The following is a 23,700-nucleotide window of genomic DNA, read 5'->3' on the forward strand; positions in this document are numbered from 1 at the left end:
TTCTACTTGTTAAACATAGATAAATTCTCACACTTGTGACGGTTATGTGAGACATCAACTAAAAAAATTAACAAAAGGTGGATGAAATTAGAGTTACATCCATTAGTCTATATGGAGAATTCGAAGAAACTACTAAAATTCTTGGATCACACCCAGAGATTAGGACAGCCACGAGAACTAAAAAAAATTGTAAAGCTTGTGGAAATCCAAGTCTTCCAAATTAGTTCCAAAAAATTCTTAATCATGCATAATGAGAAATTTCGTCTCCAAAACACAAGTACACAATCTCATTACAGCAAAGGTTTGAATTGCGTCAAGCGTCTCCAAAACACAAGTACACAACAAAACCTTCCACTTCATAAATGAATAGTATGCCTAGAATCAAGTAACTGAATATTGAGAATAGTTACATCTCAATAGACACACAGAAGCATCATTTTCATATACACCACAATAATTACTGCATAGAACATTCGTCACTAATTCTGCATCAGATGGTAACTAAAGACTACAACATATGCTTTTTATGGATTTAATCAAATTGGAAGTTTAGAATCATTCTAAAAAGATGTGAATTTATTTGGCAAAGGAGGACATGAGCAGTCAGGCCCAGAATCAGATTTTCTCAGTTAAAAGCACCATCTTTTGGCAATCATTACATAGCTTTCAGGATCTTTATCCCGTAAGTGACAGCCAATCAAAAAATTTAAATACTTCAAATGAAGAGATGTCCTCTATCAACATAAAACCGTATGGACTGCGACAAGTTCTTCTAGAGAATTATCATTTCAGAGCTTTCAAGAATTCTGGAATTTCCAATATCAACCAAAAAAAAATAGGAAAGCACATTGAATTTAGAGCTTACAGCTTTGTACTTCCAGGGAAAAGTTCACCAAAAATCCTCCAAATGTTTGGTACAACAGCTTTTCCAGCTAATACGTAATGCATCCTTAAGTACCTATGGCAGATAGAAATAACGATTCAAGCCTGTATTGATTAGAAAACCATTCTACCAGTAGGGTGATTAAATCTAATAAAATTATCTTCTTGTTCTGAGATATATCTTTCACCAGCCCCCACCCAATCCTGCCGAGCTTGTGAATACCAGATGACTGAAAAAGCAAACTAAAAAGAACAATAATTCTATAAGCTGCGAACAGCAAGTATGAAGAATTGGTCAAAACGAAAACAAAACACAAAGAGGGTGATGTTGCTAGAAGCAGTATGAGTTGTGACAAGTGAAGATCTCATGAATCTTAACTTCCTAATGATTGAACTAAATTTTTTTTTTTAATAACATGGGAACCCGCAGCCACTACCCTTCGGGTGCGCACAGGGTAAACCCAGCTCCTGTGCAATAGCTCACAAATCACACATAAGAGATAACCCGCACTAGGCAAGCCCCATGCAACGAGCTCGACCCAGAAGGCAAATCTCCTGTTGCTTAAGCAGAGGGTTTCGAACCTGAGACCTCCATTAAGAAAGCCCCATGCTCAACCAACTGATCCACCCTTGCGGGTCCGAATGATTGAACTAATAATTATTAAATACCATACTAGTATTACTTCCAAAAAACAAATGACCTGAACTGACAAAAAACTTTACCAGAACACAAACAGATTATAAGCTACTCAGACAACAAACGATCCATATAACAGTTACGTGGCTAAAAGATGGCATAACACTTTTTGCATCTTATCAGTTTCTTAAACACATCCTATACTACATAAAAGAAGAAGTAGAGCAACTACATAAAGTATTGCCATCCTTAACCTCATTATCATGCAATGACTCTATCCCAAAAGAACTTCAGATCAATCAACCGTCCAGAACGGAGCTCTTCAATTTCCTGAGAAAAGCTTCTTCATTTGTTTTTAAGGAGATAAAAGCTTCTTCATGTACTTCAATCAGAGGACCTCTTCATTTACCATCACCTGATTTTCCCTCTCTGTTATGGATTCTCTCTGTTACTCAGTTCTTGTTCCTTCCCTTCAAAGTAAGCTTTTAAGAAATCCTACTCCAGCCTCTTGAAGACACTTCCCATCCTCTATGGGGATACCATCTGGACAACAGGCTTTTCTAGTCCTTATATTTTTCACGACATCTTTTACCTTTGCCGGTACAACTCTGTGAGTGTGGCTAAAGTTTCCTTCCCACACAGATGTATAGAGATCTAAGAAGTTATTCCGGAGGTTCGAGTTGAACAATTGATCCATATAGCCTCCCCATCTTTCTTTGATCTCATTATCTCCCGTCAGCGCTTGTTGAGAATCTTCTTTTAACACACTTCACCTAGTTTTAAGTCCTTACTCCTCTTCTCTCTCAGGAGTGCTAGTTTCATCATTTCTTTCTCCCCGGTCACCAACTTTTGGTACAAGACATCAAGGTCTTCCTGTCGAACTTTGCTAATAGCCTTCTTAGCCTCCTCTTACCTATATTACACTCTTGAAAGACTTCTCCATCTTGTGTTTTATAATTAGAGATATAAAATCCTATTATGTTTGGGAAACACTGCAAAAATGTGTGATTTGTTTAGATGTCTATAAATTTAAGTGAAAGGCAGAATACTTTATCAGATGTTCGAATTACCATGGGATCATTAGTGTCACTGTGGGACCAATTTATGCCCTAAATTATGTTCAAGTCCAGCCTGAACTACCTGGTAGACAAATTCAATGGTAAATAAACATCCTTCTTGGACCTGCTACAACATTTGCGTTTGACATCAAAATCCTTATGAATGCTATATTCTAGCAGTGAATATCCATATACAAAGAAAGATTATTCAGAATTCTGCCTCAATTTGCAGTCAGAACTCAATAGAGTACTAAAAACATTTAGCACCATATTTGCAATTCGTAAATACAATCCTATAATACAGAATATTCTAAACAGTCAAATTCAATGTACAGGGAAAGAGACTGACATAACTTGGACTTTCACATTGTAGTAACTAGTCGAGTGTATATGTGAAAATACCTACTAAAGTTCAAAACTACTTTACTTAGCCAAAAAAAAGGTTCAACACCACTAGCATGTGCACTTTCGCACCTTAATACGTGTAAAGCACATGTAATGCCTTGATGTCACGAAGGTTTACAATGAAATCTCGTTGTCAGTGGTATTGCATGATGGTTTGCTTAACTTAGGTTCTGTTAATGTATTTAGTAGTTGACAAGAGAAGACAAGACAAGTTGTCCCTCATTAGTAGAATGCAAGAGGAAAGAAGTGCTTTTAAGCACTTCAAATACCACTTGAAATAAAATACTTGAAGAGAAATTTGGAGGAGAAATCAAATTTGACTATATAATATATATATTCAAAGAAGTGCACTTAGGCACTGGCACCTAGGGACTAAAAGGTAGCCCAAAATTGCATATTTTACTTAAATCATCTTTTATTTTTTATGACAAGGAACCCGCAGCCGCTACCCTTCAGGTGCGCACCGGGTAAACCCCGCTCTTGTGAAATAGCCCGCAAACATTTGTTTTGAAGGTACCTTTAAAATGTCAATTAAGACGTGTATGTTAAAAACAATCACATCTATTCTGAAAAGACACTTAAATACAACCATCCAATTTTTGAAATTTTCAAAACATATAAAATGAATAATAATAAAAAAGTTAAAATAAGTTAATACGATGGTTGAAGCAAAATATTTAATCAGGCTACCTTTAAGCTCAAGGCCCAAGTGCCCTATATATATTTATATAGTCAATTTTGACTTCCCTCCAATAATTTTATTTCAAGCCGTACAAGAAGCGGTAAAAACACTTTTCTTTTGAATTCTACCAATGAGGGACATCTTGTCTTATCTTTTCTTTCCATTCACTAAGTACACTAAAAATCATCTACTCAGTGATTGATGTAGATGTAACTATTTATGATTTATGCATATAGTAGTTGTCTATTACCTTGAACCAACTAGTTGTACAAACTTTTTACTTAAGACCTCGTGGAATGCATTGCGTACACAAAATTGCCAATTACACTGGCATAATCTAATGGAGTAACAAATCTTCCCAAGTATTGAATAATTTATTATTAACAGAAATGGAGTGTTAAACTCTGTAATACCCAAAAGATTGGACTTGGAAAAAACTTTGTTAATGAAGTGAGGTTGACATAAGCAAAACAGCAACTACATTTTATGCTTGATACCTAAGATAGTGTTAACTTCAACCAAATCTTTCAGTTTAAATGGAAATGTTAAATACTTATTAGTTCATCTATGCTTAGTTCCTATGATTAGCATAACCTTAACCTAAAGACATACCATCACTCCGTAACCCTTCGTAAACTTGGATTAAATCAATTTATCAGCTCCATTATGTCAAACTTTACTTGACAATATAATGCCGCTGCTTCAGAGCTTGTTTCAATCCATACAATGACTTACCCAATTTGCAAATATTTTATCATTTTCAGAAAGCATAAAGCTTGCAGGTTGCTCCATATACACGTCATCAAAATCACCATTTATGAATGTTGTTTTGGCATACATTCGATGGACATCTAAATGATATACTGATGACAATCAAACAACATTTTTATTGAGGTAATTCGCCACCGGCAGAGGCAGATCCACGATTTCGATTTGATAGGTTCAATCTTTATCTTCTTACTTATCTTCTTACCACTGAACTCATTACACATTTGAAATTATGGATTCAGAATCTATTATTTATTAATATTTTAATAATTTTTCACATATATTTCTATACTTTGTGTCCAAAATGTTGGGTTCATATGAATCCATTACTTATAATCTATATTTTCCATTGGCCAAAGGAGCATATCTGTTAAAATAATCTACTCCTGCCTTTTCAGTTTTCACTAAATCTTTTGGCAACTACTCTAGCATTAGACAGAATGAAAAATTTACTATGTGCCTCACACAACTGACATTAGTTGTGTGAGGCTCTAATTTGTGAGATAAAAAAGTGGACCACATCTTGCATTTTTTGGTCCACAAATTTTAGATCCACCTTTTTTTTTTTTTTTTGGGATAACCGTAGAGTCCGGGCCAGCTTGCGCTCACCTCGACTAACTCTAGGGATACCTGCCGCTCCCATCACCAACAGGTATAAGGTACCTCTGTCCACCAAGGCTAGAACAAATGAGAAAAAAATCACCTAGTGTATTGTCTCTGTTGGGAATTGAAGCTGAGAACCCACTTCATAGACCACTAGGCCACACCCTTGGGTGCGATCCACTTTTTTGTCTCACAAAAAAGAGCCTCACACAGCTAATTTCAGTTGTATGAGGCACATATTAAAAAATTTCTCCAACTAAAAGTTTATCACTCATGGGAATGAAGAAACATAAACAAAGGTAAAATTTACTCCTTTTGATTAATCTATTCAGCTGTATAGCTACACTTGGTAATAATAGAAAAGAAAAATGATGAATCAAAAGAGAAAGTGCAATAAAGCATTCTGTAATTCGATTCCAAAATCAACCTTAAAGTATAAAACGGCTAGCTAAAATGGGGGAATCATATGAGGAGAACAGAACTCAAAATGTTGATTCTCCCTAACAAATACGTTGCAAACTTGTGAGTTTTATCAGGATTAGGTGCGGAAATTAGGACTCACATAATTGAAAACTACCGATCAGGGCAAGTGCGACAGAAAAAGATACCCTGAGACAACTGGCAACAAGTCCGCGCCTCCATTTGGATTTGGGCTGTCAGACGGCTGGCTGCCACCGCACTGTGAAGTGGTAGTAACGATTGCGCGCATCCTAGTACTCCATTACTCCTGAAAATTGCATAATTTAACAAATTTAAAAAGTAACCTTCATCCTCAATTTTTTTTTTTATTTAAAAAGGGGAAGGGGGGGGGGAACCAACTGCACTCCTGACCACAAGGGTCTGTACGCAGACTTTTCCTGCATTTCCGAATGCAAGAGGCTTCAACGGCATGAACCCAAACTTTATCAGTTACGCCAAGGCTCTTGTTTAAATTAAGTGAAATATAAAAGAAACCGAGATAGGGAAAGGAACCTGGTGAGGATGGTGGAAAGGGAACGGCGAGACTGAGGGCGCTGGCCGAGAAGGGATTGTAAACTTGGTGAGGAACTGACTGTTGATGGTCTACTGTTGGAGAGAAGAGTTCGAGAAAATGATATGCAGCGCCTAGCCATGATTTTTGCTTTGTGTTGTGTATCCCACTGGTTTACAGGATTCGTGGCAATAGGGAGCGGTGAGATTCAGATTTCAGGGTTCAAGGGAAGGTAACTAAATCTCGGTTCGGGCTGTTGGGCCTGTTATGAAACGGGTGCTTACTTAGAATTCGGGCTTCTTCGGATGGATGTCATTTTTTTGCGCGGATTGTCCCTCTTTTGGGGTGGTCTTTAATTCTTGGCCCTCAAATTGGTGATTTTTAATTTTAATCCTTCGCTTAATTTTTTGAGGTTCTGGATTCGAACTTCAGCGCAGTAAAAAAAAGAAAGAATTTCATAAGGCAGAAGACAAAACTCTGCCTTAAGGCATTGAAGGTGAGTAGAAAAGGGTGGTTAGGTTCAGTTAATAAGAGTACATAATTCCAAATAATATGCATTGAAGGTGAGTAGAATTCACGTACAAGATCAACCAAAGCAGCAGCTTTTTGATAAGCAGATCCATAAGCAATAGCATCTCTCCTATCAAGCTTGGAATCACTCGACCTCCTCCTATTACTTCTCTCTCCTGTAAGCAGATATTCTTCCATATGGCTTTTTAGATTCTATTTGCTCTCTGGTTCAAACTGAAGAAGAAGAAGAAGAGTGTATAAATGAATGCAGTAAGTAAAGAAAAGGGTGGTTGGGTTCAGTTAATAAGAGTACATAATATATATATGCATAAAAATAGTGCAAATTAATAATGTCAAAAAATAAAAGTGCACCCCCTATTAAAAAATCAAATAATATTCATGTAATTTCTAATGTATCTCATTAAGTCAATAATGATGAATTCATTACCACGTGCGTGTCAATACATGAAATTGCTTTTCTTCAAAATGTTAAGTAGTCAAACCATACAATTTTTTTTATATTAGCCTGAGATCTAATCTAGATATTAAACTGTTATATTTGCTATTCCGCCATGTCATTTATTTGTTATGTTTACTAAAATAAATATACTTAAAATATTTATATTTTAAAATAAGATAGAATTTAATTACTTTTTTATTTTTATTCTTACTCTAATAAATGTGAAAATAAATTAATGTCGTAAAAAAAGTATATATCAAATGCAGATCAAATAATGAATAAGGTAAATTAGTCAAATTATAATTCTAATCGACGTTTTCTTAAAAAAACCATGCAAAAGACAACATGACAAGTAAAATGAGCTAAACCAAGAATATTTACTAAAAATTAAAAAATAGTATTTTTTCGTTTAAATAAAAAATCAATTTCTACTTTGTTTAATAATTTGAATTAGAATTGTCCAAATCAAAATTTGATAAAAAATAATAAGTATTTTACACCTTTAAATTAATCGAATTAAAATTGAAAGTATCAACTGATACTTAAATATTGCTATTGTTTTATCTCAAAGAGAAGAAAATAGTTTCCTTTTAAACAAGTCTTCTCTTTTAAAAAATATTAATAAATTTGTCGATTTTGTGTTCATAGCAAACATTAATATAATAAAATTTTAGATACGGAATATATATATATATATATATATATATATATATATATATATTATCACTATTTAAAAATAACTACATACACATAAATGCACTATAATCTAAAGTGTTGGACCCGTGCCCAGCACAGACATAGGCCGTCTAGTATATCAAGAAGCTTTCTCTCCGATGGTGATTTAAAAGCCTTGTTTCCATCAAGAGCCTTCTTCTATCCAATGAAATGCTTTAGTCAAAGAGCGAACCAATAGATTGATTTAAGTTCTTTTAATTTATCTAAATTCTAGCATCAATCATCAAAAGTAGCTGATACATCTCTTTCGTGACTAGGTGTTGGTAATTAGCATTGATGTGAGGGTGTATGCGCAAAAAAAAAAAAAAATCAAACAAAATTTTAAAATTTTCATTGGATAGTACATCGATTCAACCTTCTGTTCTCACTCTTCGTTCTCAATTTAGAGTGGAAAAAAGTTAAATTGTATGTGCAATATTTTAAAAGGCTAATCCGCTGTCATACCATTATTAAATTTACTAAATTCGACAGAACTCAGAATGAAAATAAAAGAAGTTGCCTTTTATTTTACTTCCTCTTATTTTGGCTAGTTCTTAAACATAAAAATTACAATTAGAAAAAAAGATAAAAGAGATAATAGTCTTCGAGGTTTTTAAACTACATAAAAGAGCAACGAGCTAAGGTCACCTAACAAACAAATAATACATATAAAAAATTATTTGTAATCTCTTGTATCTTATGCCAAGTGGATAGATTATACATATTAGTAACAAATATAATAATTTAAAATATGCTTATGAGAATTGAAAAAGTTTAAATATACAATTAAATAATTAAAAAGGTTCAAATACATATCCAACATAAGTACATAACTTTCACCGATTGAGTGTGTAGGTATATCTGGACTTTTTAACCAAAAAAAAAAAAGAAGAAGGTATATCTGGACTTTCTAAATTTGTTCAACATTTATATTTGAGAGAAACAGTAAGGTTAAGGGTTTCTATAGCAAATTGGTTAGCGAAATACACGTACAAGACAAGTCACAGTTACTAGGAGCATCTTTGCCCTTTTCCTAAAAAGAAAATCTAATGAAAATTTACATTAGGAGGTGTAACTTTTTTGCAGTTTAATTCTATGTTTTGTATTAAGGGTCTGTTTGGAAAGCCACCTGGTAATTGAATTGGTGTAATTACTGGGGTAGTAATTACACAGCCTAGTAATTAATGATGGTCTGTTTGTTTGTCATAACGTAAATACAGTGTAATTACAAGTGTACTATTTGGTTGCACAAGTATAATTATAAAGTTTGATTAAATTTTAAAAATAAAAATTAATTTTAAAAGATTAAAAGTTAAAATTTGACAAATATGAGCCTTTATAAATGATATTTAAGACACATATTTTTCTTGAAAATATATTAATTAATAATCATATATTTCTAACTAATATTGTAAAAAATAATTGATATATATCCTTCATAGTACTAATATGTTAATTTAATTTAATTATAAAAATTAAAAGTATACATTTTGTAAGAATATCATGGACGCATGTTTGTAAAAAGGTTATTCAAATGTTTGACAAAAAAACATTCTATCAATTCTAATTGAAAAATGAACGGCATGCATGTGAAATAACAAGTCAATACTACTAAGACGAATAAATTGGAACAACGTGAAATACAACATAAGCACAAAATCCATATTTTTTTTTTTTACATAATTCTCTTATGTCAAATTCCAACATCATAGAAAATAAGTTTCAGCATGACTTAAGTAAAATATAATCAAAAGAAAAGAAAAACATAAGTATGTAACCACATTCAACAACGAAATTATACTTTAATGACATCACTCATTATATGTCAAGTTTGTTAAGGACTCGTTTTTTCTAATATTAGAAGTTGTAGTTTCAAAAACAATAGCAAACCGGTTACGCTAAATGAAGAAAATAATAAAAAAAAAACACGAGCAATTACATGAAACCATAAAAAGTAAAGATAGGAAAATGAGATGAAAGATAAATAATGTAAAATATATTTAAAAATAAAAAAAAATTAAAAAGTAAAAACAAAAAAAGACATTAAAATAACATAAATAAATAAAAATTTAAAAGAAAAGAAATTAAAATTATAGAAATATAATAATAAATTTAAAAGAAAAGAAGCTAAAGTAAAAAAACAAAAAGAAAGAAATTAAAAAGCTGTCATGTATTTATACGGTGTTATTAAGTCAATTCTCAACCCTCCATTGAGAATTGGAGAGTGTAATTACAGCCTCCCCATTACACCCAAAACCCCTCTAACTTGGTAATTATTTGGCTCAAACAAACATGTCAAACTGTGTAATTACACCCAATTACAATTGGAAATATTATGCTGGGTGTCCCTTGACCCATCTAGTTTGTCATTTTTGGCCCAACTACACCCAACTTACCAGCCTTGGCTCAATTTGGCTACGGTTACAGTAATTTACATCTAATGTTCACAAACAATACGCTTCCAATATATCCGGTGTTCCTCTCCTCTTTCTTCCTTTGTTCAACTCCATCATCGTTGTCCTTCTTCAATCCCTGTACCGATTCTCATGCTTGTTTGTGCTCTATCTTTGTAATTTTTATTTCGACAATGTGTTTGCATATGTATTGTTTTTAGTGTGTTTCGAAAACCTTAATTTTTCTTCAAGTTCTTTGGCCAACTCGACTTCTACTGCTTCTTCGTTTTTAAATCTCTATAATTGTGTGATTAATTACAATGTGTTTATTTTTAGTGTTTTTTGGAAACCCTAATCTATTTTTACTTCAATTTTATGAGTTAGTGGATTTAGAAATACGAGTTATATCCTATCAATAAGTGGATATTGTGTTGAAATTTAGGGTTTATATATAACATTATGTGATTATGTTTTTTAGTTCTACTTATATATGTGTTTGTTGTACTTTTCCCTTAATAATATGTGTATAAATTTTACTAAGTTGTGTGTTTCCAATTGAAAAATTGTGATGCCCAATTTTAAAATATTTTGGTACTTTTAAGGATTATTTGTTGAATATCATTCTCTTTTGCATCATTTAGAGTCGTTATGCAGTTCAAAATGGTTAACCATACGCCTGGAAATTTTTTAGGTCACAGGACTAAGGTGGATATGACTTCAACTGTTGTGTCTGATGACCAATCAGTTGATGTTATCTCTTATCTCTGTTCAGAGTACAACCCCTGATTCGATGAAGAAAATTTTTTCTAAACAACCGCGTGAAGTGATCTCGATTGGAAGTACTCCACTGATTGAACTGCATACCAAGCGAATAACACGTTCCTAATCTACAAGCCCTCGGCAGAAGGTTAAAACAACAAAAGTAGTGAAAGAGCATAAGAAAAAAAGAGATAGAAGTGTTGAAGGCGACGAAAGCTTGACTGCCAAGCGAAAGAAGAAAAAGGTTGACTTATTTGAAGTTGAGCCGAAGGTACTGTGTTTATTACTTTGAGAAGTTTGATTTGCTTTTGACATTTACATTTGTTGTGTGCTTCAATTAATGGCTTATGAGCTTGATTGTGGGTATAAAATATTGGGTTCACGAGCTTGGAGGACCACGTTTGGTTGAGATTTTACATTTGGAGGCTGCAAAGATGTAAATTATGATGTTCAAGAGAATGAGGAATGGCGATTGCAACAGATTTTTTTATGAACATAGTTGGATATGTAGTGTAAAGAATCTGCACAAGTTACAGTAGATATATAGATTGTTAACAGATGTAGATACCATATGATCAAATTTGGACTATCCAGCTCACAAAAGTTGACATTTTCAACTATAAACTGGATTTATTATGCATCACGACCAAAATAAGCAACACGCTTGGTAGATCAATTTCAACCACAACTGTTTTGCGGCTTTATTCACTCTTCAAATCAGCAACACTTTTGTGGGAAAAAAAAAAAAAAACTGAATCAAAAACTCTATTGAATTCAACGTCTGAGAGCCCGTTTGGATTGGCTTATAAGTTGGCTTATAAGCTGTTTTCAGCTTTTTTTAGTGTTTGGCTGGCCAGCTTAAAGTCATTTTATGCTTAAAATAAGCTCAAAAAAATAATTGGACCCATTTGACTTAGTTTATCTAAAGCAGTTTATAAGCTGAAAACAGCTTATAAGCCAAAAAAAAAAAGTTGGACTACCCCAACTTATTTTTTTCAGCTTATAAGCTGCAAACAGCTTTAAGCTGTAAGCCAATCCAAACGGGCTCTTTGAGTCTGCCTTTGGAATTTCAGTCTCCCTTTGGAATATTCCGCATGTTTTAAGTGGTTCGGGTCATATTTACCTTAAAGTGCAGGGGGCTATGGCGCGTGAAAATTAGATCATTAGGCTGTATATATGGGTTATTTGTCCATTACAATTCCCTTGTGGCTTTCCCAACTTACAACTTTTGTGATTTAATGAAATTTTAAAATATTCATAATTTCTTATTAAATATAATAATTAGAATTTCATAAATGTTTAATAAAAATAAAAATAATTCTTTATTTAATTTAAGTGATAGAAATTGGTCAAAAATATATTAGAGAAAATATTTTAAACCTTCTCTCAAATATAAGAAATTAATTTTGTCTTTTTCTCGATTAAAGTAGAGCCGACAACTATTACTTTCCCGAGCCATAAAACATGCATCGCATTTATTGACTTTGTCTAAATAACACTAAAGATTAAATTAATTTTTGAAGTATAAAGGCGACACGTACATTTTAGTCGCATAGGAATTTTAAACCGTGATGAGTGAACCCTTTGCCTACCATTCCACCAAAGCAGGGCACACTCACGCCTTAAATTGTGGCAGTTGGGCCGGCGTCTAAATTGCCTCTCTTTCTACGCTGTCAAGTCGTTGAACAGAACAAAAATTACCACCATTGACAGTGTTAAATGTTGTGGGGGAAAAAATCAGTGTTAAATGTTGAGAAATCGCTCCTTAAAAGAATTTTTATTTCTTCAATATATTAAATTAAAAGCAGAAAGTTACATATAAATCGTTTTTGACAAATCTAGAAATTATTTTGCCACCTAATTGGTAACACTATTAAAAGGAAACATAAGTGAATTTGATGAGAATTTTCCGTACTATAATGAATTAAAATTTCAATAATTGGCATCACTTTAAAGGATGACAATCAAATTAAAGATGGTAGGTCTACCTTCACTACATTATTTATTCTTGTCCCATTCAGAATCATCCAGGGCCAGGTAAGTCCTATAGCTTAGAGAAAGGGGTATCTTTTTTTTGGTTAAATAGAGAAAGGGATATCATGAAAAGATAAATCATTTTTTTAGGCAGATTGTCCTACGTTTGGGGTGGTCTTTAATTTTTGGCCCTCAAATTGCTGGTTTTCAATTTTTGCTCTTTGTTTAAAAGGGTGGTTGAAAATACCTTGAGATTCTGAATTTGAATCTCCGTTCAGTTAAAAAAAAAAAAAAATTCGCAAGGCAAGATTTTACAAAAAGTCTGTCTTATGCAGCAAACGCAGACTTTGCCTTAAGGTATGACTAAAAGTCTCTAGCAGATTTTACCTTAAGGCATAACTAAAAGCAAAGTCTACCTTTTCCTACAGACTTTTAGTTATGCTTTAAAACAAAGTCTGTCGCACAAGATAGACTTGTTGCAAAGCCTTGCCTTACAATTTTTATTTTATTTTTATGACTAAGCCGTGATTTAAAGTCATAAATATTTTAGGCGAAGAATGAAAGATGGGCAAACATTAAAGACCATCCCAACGAAGGGCAATCGTGCAAATTACCCAAGATAAATTAACCGGGGCAATTTGCAGGATTGCCCTTCGCCAGAGGTGGTCTTTAATTTTTACCCCTCAAAATGATGGTCTTTAAAATTTGCCCTTCAGGCAGAATTTGCATGGGTTGATATTCTGCCTGTGCTCATGCAAATTTTGCTTGAAGGCCCAAATTTGCATGGGCAGATTTGCAAAAATTCTTCCTAATGAAATTTTGGCTTGCGATTTTTTTTTTTTAACTGAGCTGGAGTTCGAACCCACAATCTCAGGGTGTTAGGCGAAGGGCAATACTTAAAGACTCCCCATTTGAAGGGCAAAAATTAAAGACCACCCCAAATGAAGGGCAATCCGTGCAAAAAAAAGAATTAACCGCAAGAAAATTATTACTCCTATTTCACAGGGCCTCCGCTGGAGTCGAGATTTGGTAGTTCATAAAGTTAGATCCGGAAGACTAATAAATCCCTCAGTTTTCTTTCGTCTATTACCACAAAGAATTCTTTGTGTGATAGTACTAAACTAAAATAAACAAGAAAATAAATTCTTTGCGTGAGTACTGATGGATCTACTTTCTTTATAAAGTAAAAGTTGCATAATGCATTTGGCTTTCCTATTTAAAATTAAAACGACAGTATACGTCATCTTAATCAAATTTTTTTTATCTTATAATAAGTGATATCTTAGAAAACCAAAAATGAATTGACTATTTTTTCTCTAATTCTATTCTTAGACAATAAAGTAACATCTAAGTGATAATTGTAAAAGACAAATAGTAACTTGATATGGTTAAATTCTCAATGTAAAAAGATTTACTTCTTGTGCATACTCTACTCAAAAGGTAAAAATAATTTATTTTTATTATATAAGGATAATTTAATAAACTTCACATTACATTATTAATTTCTTAATATGTATATTTTTAACTAAGATGATACTCATTACGGGACGGAAGGAGTATTATTTTGTACACAATAATTTTCTAAAATTATTTGTTGAGCCAGAGGAGTTATGTTTTGCCCATGAAGTCAGTAGCAGTAAAAGCTGGGTGTGTCGGTGGTAGTAGTAGTAAAGAACCTAACATGGTTTATTTTACACTCAAAGGTCAATTACACAAAGCAAAGCAACCACTCTGCTAAAGAATTCTATACTACAACTCTCACTTCTTCTCCATTTGTTCTATTCTCTACTTTACAGCCATTTCTTGTTTCTTCCAATTCTTCAAATTGCTTGTTTCAGTCTCTATTTCCCGTCAAATGCTTCCTCCTTACTCAGATGAGTCCTTAGAAGCCAATGAAACCATGCGCAAACCTCCCAAATCCAACAACAGTGACTTTCTAAAGAACGTTGTGAGCAAGTTTCAGTACCAGATTTCTACTCACCCACGTTTCTGGCTTTTCACTTTCTTCCTTTTTTTCCAACTTGTAGTTCTTATCTTTACTCGCAATTCCCCCTTCCCGTTCTCAGTTCACTCTCCACCCAGTCCTTCAGAAATCACCGTATTGACCGAAATACAAACAGCCCATCACAATGAAAACATAATTTATCCCTTTGGCGATTCTGAATGCGAATATGGTCGGGTCTATGTCTATAATTTACCATCCAAATTTAACAAAGACTTAGCTGTGTCTACCTGTGACGATCTAGACCCATGGAAGTGGCAGTGTGGCCTTACAACCAATGACGGATACGGAAAGAAATCGACAGAGTTCACCGGAATATTCCCCGGAAATCTCTCAGCATCTTGGTACCGCACAAATCAGTTCTCATCAGAGGTAATATTTCATTACCGTCTTTTAAATTACAAGTGTAGAACCAACGACCCAGATTCCGCTACAGCTTTCTACATCCCGTTTTACGCTGGACAGGCTGTTGGTAAATACCTATGGACTGATGAAATCGAAAACCGTGATTTGCTTAGCAACAAAGTGTTAAAATGGGTCCAAAGACAAAAGTATTTTAGAAGATATAATGGGTCGGATCATTTCCTAACTCTTGGTCGGATAACATGGGATTTTAGGCGATTAGGTGATCCAGAAAAACTGTGGGGATCCACTTTTCTTAATCGACCACAGATGCAAAATGTTACACGTTTCACAATTGAAAAAGCTCCATGGGATGCAAATGATATCAGTGTACCTTACCCTACTGGATTCCACCCTCACTCTGAGAAAGAACTAAGGGAATGGCAGAACTTTGTACTCTCACATAACCGGACGAGTCTATTCACCTTTATAGGTGCTGCACGTGGGGATATCGATACTGATTTCAGATCGAGGTTAATGAGTTACTGTAGAAACGAATCGGACACGTGTCGAGTCGTTGACTGTGCTGTGGTTCCATGTTCTAACGGTTCGTCAGAAATCCAAGAAGCACTTTTAAGTTCGGAGTTCTGTCTACAGCCTAAAGGGGATAGTTTGACCCGGCGCTCCGTTTTCGATTGTATGGTAACCGGTTCAGTACCGGTTTTTTTCTGGAGGCGAACGGCTTATACACAGTACCAGTGGTTTTTACCGAAAGATCCGGGGAGTTATTCGGTTTTTATTGACCCGGAAGCAGTGAGAAATGGGACGGCTTCGATTAAGGAGATTTTGAAGAGTTACAGTAAAGACCAAGTAAGGAGAATGAGGGAAAAAGTAGTTGAAACAATTCCAAGAATAGTGTATGCAAGGCCAAGTGGAGGTCTTGGGAGTGTCAAGGATACATTTGAAATTGCAATTGAAGGAGTATTGAAGAGGGTTAAGGATGAAAACGAATGGAAGGAATACGTCGATATGGGCAGAGGAAGATGATGAGTTTGTAATTTGGGAGATTTGATGAATGTTGTAAAGTATATACATCTTTCCCTTAATAGTCAGCTATACGTATAAATACAGGACAAGTTTGAGGCAGGATGGGTCATTCTGTATGGCTGTTGGCATATTGCCATGATTCTCAGTTTTCAGAATCAGCAGAGCTCGGATTTTATACATGTATTACCATTTATTTTTAGGGATTTGTGTTAAGATCAGATGAGAAAGTGAGGTTCAAGTGTTATTTGCTGGTAAGGTAAGAGTTATATTGATCAGATTTTGGCAATTCTTTTCTGATTTTTTCTTTCAGTTCCTTGTACTAAAATAAGGTTCATTTAGATCAACCTTTCCACCTGGCAGTGTTTAGCTTCTCATCGAGAAAAGAAGTCCTATACTTAAAAGAAGTGCTACATTTTAATCTTTTTTATCATTCGCACTGAGTGTAATGTTGTATCTGCTATCTTACAATGTGATTATCGCTAATAGATTTACAAGGAGGCACTTTCCGAAGATACAATTCTTACCTAAAGGAAAAACGAATGTACACCACGTAAAGAAATTGAAGAATGAACCCTCCCTTAAACTCCCTTCAATGCCTGAGATGAGCTTAAACGTCGGTGAGGATTCATATAATCATCCCCAACTTGTTTGCTAGAATTGGGAAAAGCATTTGTAGTTCATTATACATATAGCTGTGACCATGATATAAAGGATATTATGAAAAATTGAAGAGTGGAGACTAGGGAAGGTAACTGAGTCTAGAATATTCCCATATTACATCAAACTCAGGCATGGGATAGTGCTCTGTTCTAAACCATACAACATTTCATATGCTGGGTTGCAATGCTCAATGCTCAATGCCCAATGCCCGATGCCCCTGTTTATATAGAGCCTTCTACACTAAATATATACTCCTATGTATTGACATATGAAGATGTCTTATTTGGGAAGATGATGGAAGAACTAATTGATATTGTAAGATGAATTCCTTGACCTTTTAGAAACCTAAAGATGTCCTTTATCCAGGGGTTATTGGTACAGTATTTGGACTACTTATGGAAGCTACTGAATGAGTGTGTCAAATTGAGAGTAACGTTAAAAAGAATATACTGGAACTCAGAACTACAATGTGAATGAATTGTTTTTCCAGAAATATAAATGGGGAGTTTCAAAGTCAGAAATTTGTCAAATAATAAATATTAAGATATCAGCATGGTACTTGGAAAAATGAAGAAAAAAGCATGTTCGAAATATTGTAGTACAGTATGTGATTACTTTCGCTTAACTTGTACTATGAAGAATTGTTAATATGGTTGGGGAGAAATTAAGAAGAGCAGTACTGCAGCAGTCCACTCTGGGTCATTGTTCAGACAATTGAAAGGAAGAAAAAGAAAATGCAATCAGATGTTTGAAGGAGAGTTTCCACGAGTTTGCTTTGCTTGGTATAGAAATCTTGGCGTACAAGCAGCTATATCCAATCTAGAAATTTTCCTGAGAGTGCTTGTGATTATGCTTAGCAAATTCTGACCCGGCAGTCATTTTTTAATACTGTCGCAGTTTGAAGACTTGGACTGGTAAAAAGTCAAGAAAATTCTTCCTTCGGTGATCGATTTTGTTTTTTGCCAACCTAAAAGCTAATGTAGTATAAATTTTATAAAAATTCACACTTATAAAACTCAAAGAAACCTATGCTAGTCGCTATGATAGGCTAACTAAACAAGTTGTAGCAGCATAATATTTGAAAAGTACTTAATGGAAGAAAAGTTTGATGTACAGTAATTTTTTCTTGGAGGAAACGCAATCGCTGAATTGAAAAGTCTTTGTTGTCTCAGTAGCCTGTAAATATATAAAACAAGCAAGTGCAACAAATTCAGATATGTCCTAAGGGAAAAAAATGGATGCAACTTTGCTGTATACCTCACTTTCTATTTGCTTACTAGTACTAGCTCTGAAACTTGTTTCGTCAAAACGAAAACTCAATCTGCCACCAAGTCCACAACTTAAACTTCCAATTATAGGCCACCTTTATCTCCTTAAACCTCCTCTATATCGCACCCTCGCAAAGCTCTCAACTAAGTATGGCCCTGTTTTCTCTCTTCAATTAGGTACACGTCGTGTTGTGGCAGTTTCGTCCCCATCTGCTGCCGAAGAATGCTTCACCAAAAACGATATTGTTTTTGCAAATCGCCCTCGCTTAATTATTGGAAAATACATAGGCTATAACTATACTACTATCATTGGTTCCTCTTATGGGGATCACTGGCGCAACCTTCGCCGCCTCTGTGCACTTGAAATATTCTCCACTAATCGTCTCAACAATTTTCAGCCCATTAGACAACATGAAATCAAACTTCTTGTTCACAGAGTGCTTCAGAACTCGGGTGGAAATTTCGAGACTCCTGTTGAACTTAAGTCCAAGCTTTTTCAGATGTCGTACAATATTATCATGAGAATGGTAGCTGGAAAGAGATATTACGGTGAAGAGGTAGATAACGAGGAGGCAAACAATTTTCGGGAGCTTATAGAAGAGGTTATTTCATATGGGGGTGCTTCAAATCCCATGGATTTCATGCCTGCGATATTCCGTTGGTTTTCCAGGAGTCTCGAGAAGAATTTAGCCAGACTTGGTAAGAAAATGGACGGGTTCTTGCAAGGTTTGATTGACGAACACCGTCGTGATAAAAGCAGAAACACTATGATTGATCATTTACTTTCTTTGCAAGAATCACAACCGGAATATTACACTGATCAAATCATCAAAGGAATTATATCGGTAACCTTAATTTCTTCACTTCTGGCATCTCCCATTGCTGGTTTCTTAAAAGATGGTGCAGCAAATAGAAGATTAAATGGTTGAAAATTGTCTCTCAATAACTTTTATTAAGCATAGAAAGCTATAGAAGGCTGCATCAATTTCTTGGATTTTATGTTTATCTATAGACTAAGTTGGAAAAAATAATCACAAATATATAGTGGTATAATAGGCCTTGGTATCCACTGATTTAAAAGTCTAGATTTGTTATCAACTTACAAAAGTTGTTGGAGGACACTTTTCTCACTAACTAACAACTGCAGGTCATGCTGAATGCGGGGACTGAAACATCATCGGTGACTATTGAATGGGCGATGTCTCTTCTACTCAACCATCCAGATGTGTTGGAAAAGGCCAGAGCTGAAATAGACAATCATGTGGGTGAGGATCGTTTAGTGGATGAAGCAGATCTACCCAAGCTGAAATACCTTCAAAATATTATCTCCGAGACACTCCGATTGTTCCCAGCAGCACCATTGCTAGTGCCTCATGAATCATCTGATGATTGCAAGGTCACTGGCTTCCACGTTCCACGAGGCACGATGCTATTGGTGAATGCTTGGGCCATCCACAGGGACCCGTTACTTTGGGAGGATCCAGATAGCTTCAAGCCAGAAAGGTTTGAAGGCATGGAAGTGGAAACATGGAAGCTATTTCCATTTGGAATGGGAAGGAGAGCGTGCCCCGGTTATGGACTTGCTCAACGTGTGGTTGGTTTAACTTTAGGAACTTTGGTGCAGTGTTTTGAGTGGAAAAGGGTAAGCGACAAGAAGGTTGATTTGACAGAAGGAAAAGGTCTCACTATGCCAAAAGCCGAGCCACTCATGGCTAGGTGCGAAGCTCGTGTCATTGTTCACAGAGTTCTTTCAGAACTATCCTAATGTTTCTAGTGTCTTTCTTGCATTTTGTTCTTGCTCCATACCTTTAGAAAAGTTTGAATTCGTAATGTACAAATAAGGGTGTCAAAGTGTGCAGATTGTGCTGAATTTTAGTAAGTCAAAATGAGTTGAATCAATAAATGAATGGGTAAGGAAGTAGAACAATGTTATAAGCCTTTGGAGTTGATTACAACTCCCAATTCCAACAAGTACTTGGAAATGTTTGTTATTCAATAAAAAGGAAAAAATACACATAGTTTCTTTCTAGCAACTGATCAAATTTTAAATTTGTGTCCTCGTTGTTGAACCACTTATCATGCTTCACGGGGAAGCTGGCACCTGACAACATTTGTTGATTTTTCTAAATTTGGACCTTGAAGCTATTAGCAAGGAACGAAGTAAACGTTGTGTTTAGCTCATTAAGTGCAACATCATTGGTGTCTGTTTTAAAGTACATATGACCCATTTGTAAAGTGGGGATGTCAACCTGCTGGCATAAACAAAATGGGAGGGAAAACTTACTTCGGTGTCCAGGGCTTCAAGGACATATCTTGAAATTGGGACCCAGCCGAAACTCAACTAGAACAAAATTGGTGAGAACTCTTGAGTAAATTTCTCAAAAAGTCACTCAAGTATCTAAAATTATTTAGCAAAGTCAATTGACTTAGTTTTGCATCAGAAAAGTCACTCAACTTATGACTTTTCTCTTACAAAGTCTTTGACTTGGCAAAATAAATTGAATTTATACGCCACGTAGACATGGAATCGCAGTATGAACGGTGTTGTGTGCGCGCGTGCATCTGGCAATTAAATTTGTTTTACCATAAATGTGCAGCTTATAAAGCTGTCATTGAAATTTAAAAGATGGAGTAAAAGGAAGAAGGGGGAAAGGGTAAAAAATAAAACAATAATAATCATAAATAATAAAGTATAGGAAAAGCTGTGAATGTGTGATACACGTACGCGTCCATAACACTACTTTTATATAAATCCATTATTGTATTAGACATTAGTTCCACTTCAAACAAGAATTAAAGTTAAGGTGTGTAATTTTTTTTTTCTAGACAGCTAGAGGATGCAACTTATGTATTTTCCTTTATAAAACTGAAGAAAACATGTTTCTTTGATGAAACGTAGTACGTCTGTTACGTCTGCTATTTTTTGGAGGGGAATAGGACCCATGAGTTGAACAGTCTATTTTGACTCAGCAACCCACCATTTATAAACCAAGCAAGTACAACAAGTTGAGATATGTACTAAGGCAAAAAATAAAAATGGAAGCAACTTTGCTGTATACTTCACTCTCAATTTTGTTTCTACTTCTAGGCCCGCTTGGCTTAGCTTAAAAAAATAGCTTATAAGCCAAAAACAGCTTATGACTTATAAGCTGGCCAGTCAACTACTCAAAAAAGCTGAAAACAATTTCAGCAACTTATAAGCTAAGCCAAACGGGCTCTAGTTCTGAAACTGTTATCCTCAAAAGGAAGACGAGTTCAACTCCCACCAAGCCCACTACTTAAACTTCCAATTATAGGCCATCTCTATCTCCTTAAACCTCCTATATATCGCACTCATGCTAAGCTCACAACTAAATATGGCCCTGTTTTCTCTCTTCATTTTGGTATCCGTCTTGTTGTGGTGGTTTCCTCCTCGTCTGCTGCCGAAGAATGTTTCACCAAAAATGATATCGTTTTTGCAAACCGCACTTTCTTAATGATTGGAAAATCCATAGGTTATAACTATACTACTGTCGTTGGTTCCCCTTCGGTGATCATTGGCGCAACCTTCGTCGCCTATGTTCACTTGAAATATTTTCCACTAATCGTCTCAACAATTTTCAGCCCATTAGACAACATGAAATCAAACTTCTTATTCACAGAGTGTTTAACAACTCTAGCGACAATTTTACAACTTCTGTTGAACTGAAGTCCAAGTTGTTTCAAATGTCGTATAATATTATCACGAGAATGGTTGCTGGAAAGAGATATTACGGTGAAGATGTAGATAATGAGGAGGCAAATCATTTTCGGGAGCTTATAGAAGAGGTTATTTCGTATGGGGGTGCATCAAATCCCTCAGATTTTATGCCTTCAATATTTCAGTGGTTTTTCAGGAGTTTGGAGAAGGATTTAGCTAGGCTTGGTAAAAAGATGGATACGCTCTTGCAAGGTTTGATTGATGAACATCGTCGTGATAAAAGCAGAAATACTATGATTGATCATTTGCTTTCTTTGCAAGAATCACAACCGGAATGCTACACTGATCAAATCATCAAAGGAATTATATTGGTAAGCTTAATTTCTTCACTCCTGCATCTCCCACTCTATGTTTAATTAAGAATCTTTCTTTCGCTTGGCCCAAGGTGGATCTATACATTGTTGGGTGAATGTGAACAAAGTTCCAAATTGATAGCTGAAAAAAAGTACCAAGATACTTATAAGGTGTTGGAATACTTTTAAAGATATGAAGCCTTTTGGAGTAAATCATATGAGCTTGGCCCAAAACAGTTAATATCAAACTATTTGAAGAGTATCTTTGGACAGTTTTAGCTTAACATATACTAAGTCCTTTGACAACTATGAGGATAGAGGTGGATGGAATATCGACTTGACGTGTTCAACTTAACTCTACAAATATTATATTTTGAACCCATTATTTACATATGTGCAATAGTTTAGTACTAAGAATTTTAATAGTTGAATCCATCATATTTAAATCCTAATCCACCTTTATACATGAGGATATCAGCTTAGAAAAGCAGTTGGTCTTTCAACTAGTCAAACTATGCTCAAAGCTAAATGTCTTATTTATTTACATAGCTGGGCCTTTTTATCACCAATAGATTCCCCTGATAGCCTTTTAGATTTTGTTTGCTCTTTAGTTATGTACTAGAGCTGACATTCTTGTGCTCAATCTTTTGTAACTACTTTGCATCATCTGGATGCCTTGAATAGAATCAATTACTTCATCAAAAAAAAAAAAAAAAAAAAAAAATACAGTCGGTAGACCATTTTCTCATTAATTTAACAACTGCAGGTCATGCTGAATGCGGGGACTGAAACATCATCTGTGACAATAGAATGGGCAATGTCTCTTCTACTCAATCATCCATAGGTGTTGGAGAAGGCCAGAGCTGAAATAGACAACTATGTGGGTAAGGATCGTTTAGTGGATGAAGCAGATTTACCCAAGTTGAAATATCTTCAAAGTATTATCTCCGAGACACTCCGATTGTTCCCAGCAGTACCAATGCTACTGCCTCATGAATCATCTGATGATTGCAGGGTCGCTGGCTTCCACATTCCACATGCCACGATGCTATTGGTGAATGCTTGGGCCATCCATAGGGACCCATTACTTTTGGAGGATCCGGAGACCTTCAAGCCAGAAAGGTTTGAAGGTGTGGAAGTGGAATCATGGAAGCTGTTGCCATTTGGAATGGGAAGGAGAGCGTGCCCCGGTTATGGACTTGCTCTACGTGTGGTTTGTTTGGCTTTAGGAACTATGATACAGTGTTTTGAATGGAAAAGGGTAAGTGACGAGAAGGTTGATTTGACCGAAGGAAAAGGTCTTACGATGCCAAAAGCTGAGCCACTCATGGCTCGGTGCAAAGCTCGTGTCATTGTTCACAAAGTTCTTTCGGAAACATCCTAATCATTCCAAAGTGTTTTTGCTTATTGTTAGAACTCCACCTATAGCTTTTAGGCTAGAAAGGTTTGAATCAGTAATGTACCACATATCTTCTTTTCTCTCATATAATATGCACTATCTAAGTTTCTGATTTGTCATTCAGATACTTTGAAA

The 23,700-nt window shown here is 35.0% G+C and overlaps 3 protein-coding genes and 1 pseudogene across 6 annotated transcripts; 3 read left to right on the forward strand and 1 right to left on the reverse strand.

Moving 5' to 3' along the window:
• Nucleotides 1-554: 554 nt before the first annotated feature.
• LOC132621866 (protein NONRESPONDING TO OXYLIPINS 2, mitochondrial-like) lies at nucleotides 555-6,803 on the reverse strand. Of its 4 annotated transcripts, none has more exons than XM_060336334.1 (3): nucleotides 6,008-6,528; nucleotides 5,644-5,762; nucleotides 555-958 (listed from the first exon to the last, which is right to left on the reverse strand). In XM_060336334.1, exons 1-3 carry the CDS (start codon nucleotides 6,145-6,147, stop codon nucleotides 951-953), a joined length of 267 nt encoding a protein of 88 aa, XP_060192317.1. In that variant the 5' UTR covers nucleotides 6,148-6,528; the 3' UTR covers nucleotides 555-950. The 4 variants fall into 4 exon arrangements, with proteins under 4 accessions (XP_060192317.1, XP_060192318.1, XP_060192314.1 ...); XM_060336335.1 differs by lacking the exon at nucleotides 6,008-6,528 and adding an exon at nucleotides 6,588-6,803 and having other exon boundaries at nucleotides 911-1,125; XM_060336331.1 differs by having other exon boundaries at nucleotides 911-1,125; nucleotides 6,008-6,544.
• Nucleotides 6,804-14,451: 7,648 nt separating this feature from the next.
• Nucleotides 14,452-16,636, forward strand: LOC132621699 (xyloglucan galactosyltransferase XLT2-like). Its single transcript, XM_060336055.1, has one exon. The coding sequence runs from the start codon at nucleotides 14,671-14,673 to the stop codon at nucleotides 16,204-16,206; it is 1,536 nt and encodes a 511-aa protein (XP_060192038.1). The 5' UTR covers nucleotides 14,452-14,670; the 3' UTR covers nucleotides 16,207-16,636.
• A 1,265-nt stretch (nucleotides 16,637-17,901) lies between these two features.
• On the forward strand, nucleotides 17,902-20,163 carry LOC132624051 (cytochrome P450 81Q32-like). Its single transcript, XM_060338871.1, has 2 exons — nucleotides 17,902-18,979; nucleotides 19,282-20,163. The coding sequence occupies exons 1-2, from the start codon at nucleotides 18,101-18,103 to the stop codon at nucleotides 19,897-19,899; spliced, it is 1,497 nt and encodes a 498-aa protein (XP_060194854.1). The 5' UTR covers nucleotides 17,902-18,100; the 3' UTR covers nucleotides 19,900-20,163.
• A 1,007-nt stretch (nucleotides 20,164-21,170) lies between these two features.
• Nucleotides 21,171-23,665, forward strand: LOC132621164 (cytochrome P450 81Q32-like; annotated as a pseudogene).
• Nucleotides 23,666-23,700: the final 35 nt, after the last annotated feature.

Source organism: Lycium barbarum, chromosome 12 (assembly GCF_019175385.1).
Source record: "Lycium barbarum isolate Lr01 chromosome 12, ASM1917538v2, whole genome shotgun sequence".
In the NCBI taxonomy this organism is placed as follows: Eukaryota; Viridiplantae; Streptophyta; class Magnoliopsida; order Solanales; family Solanaceae; genus Lycium; species Lycium barbarum.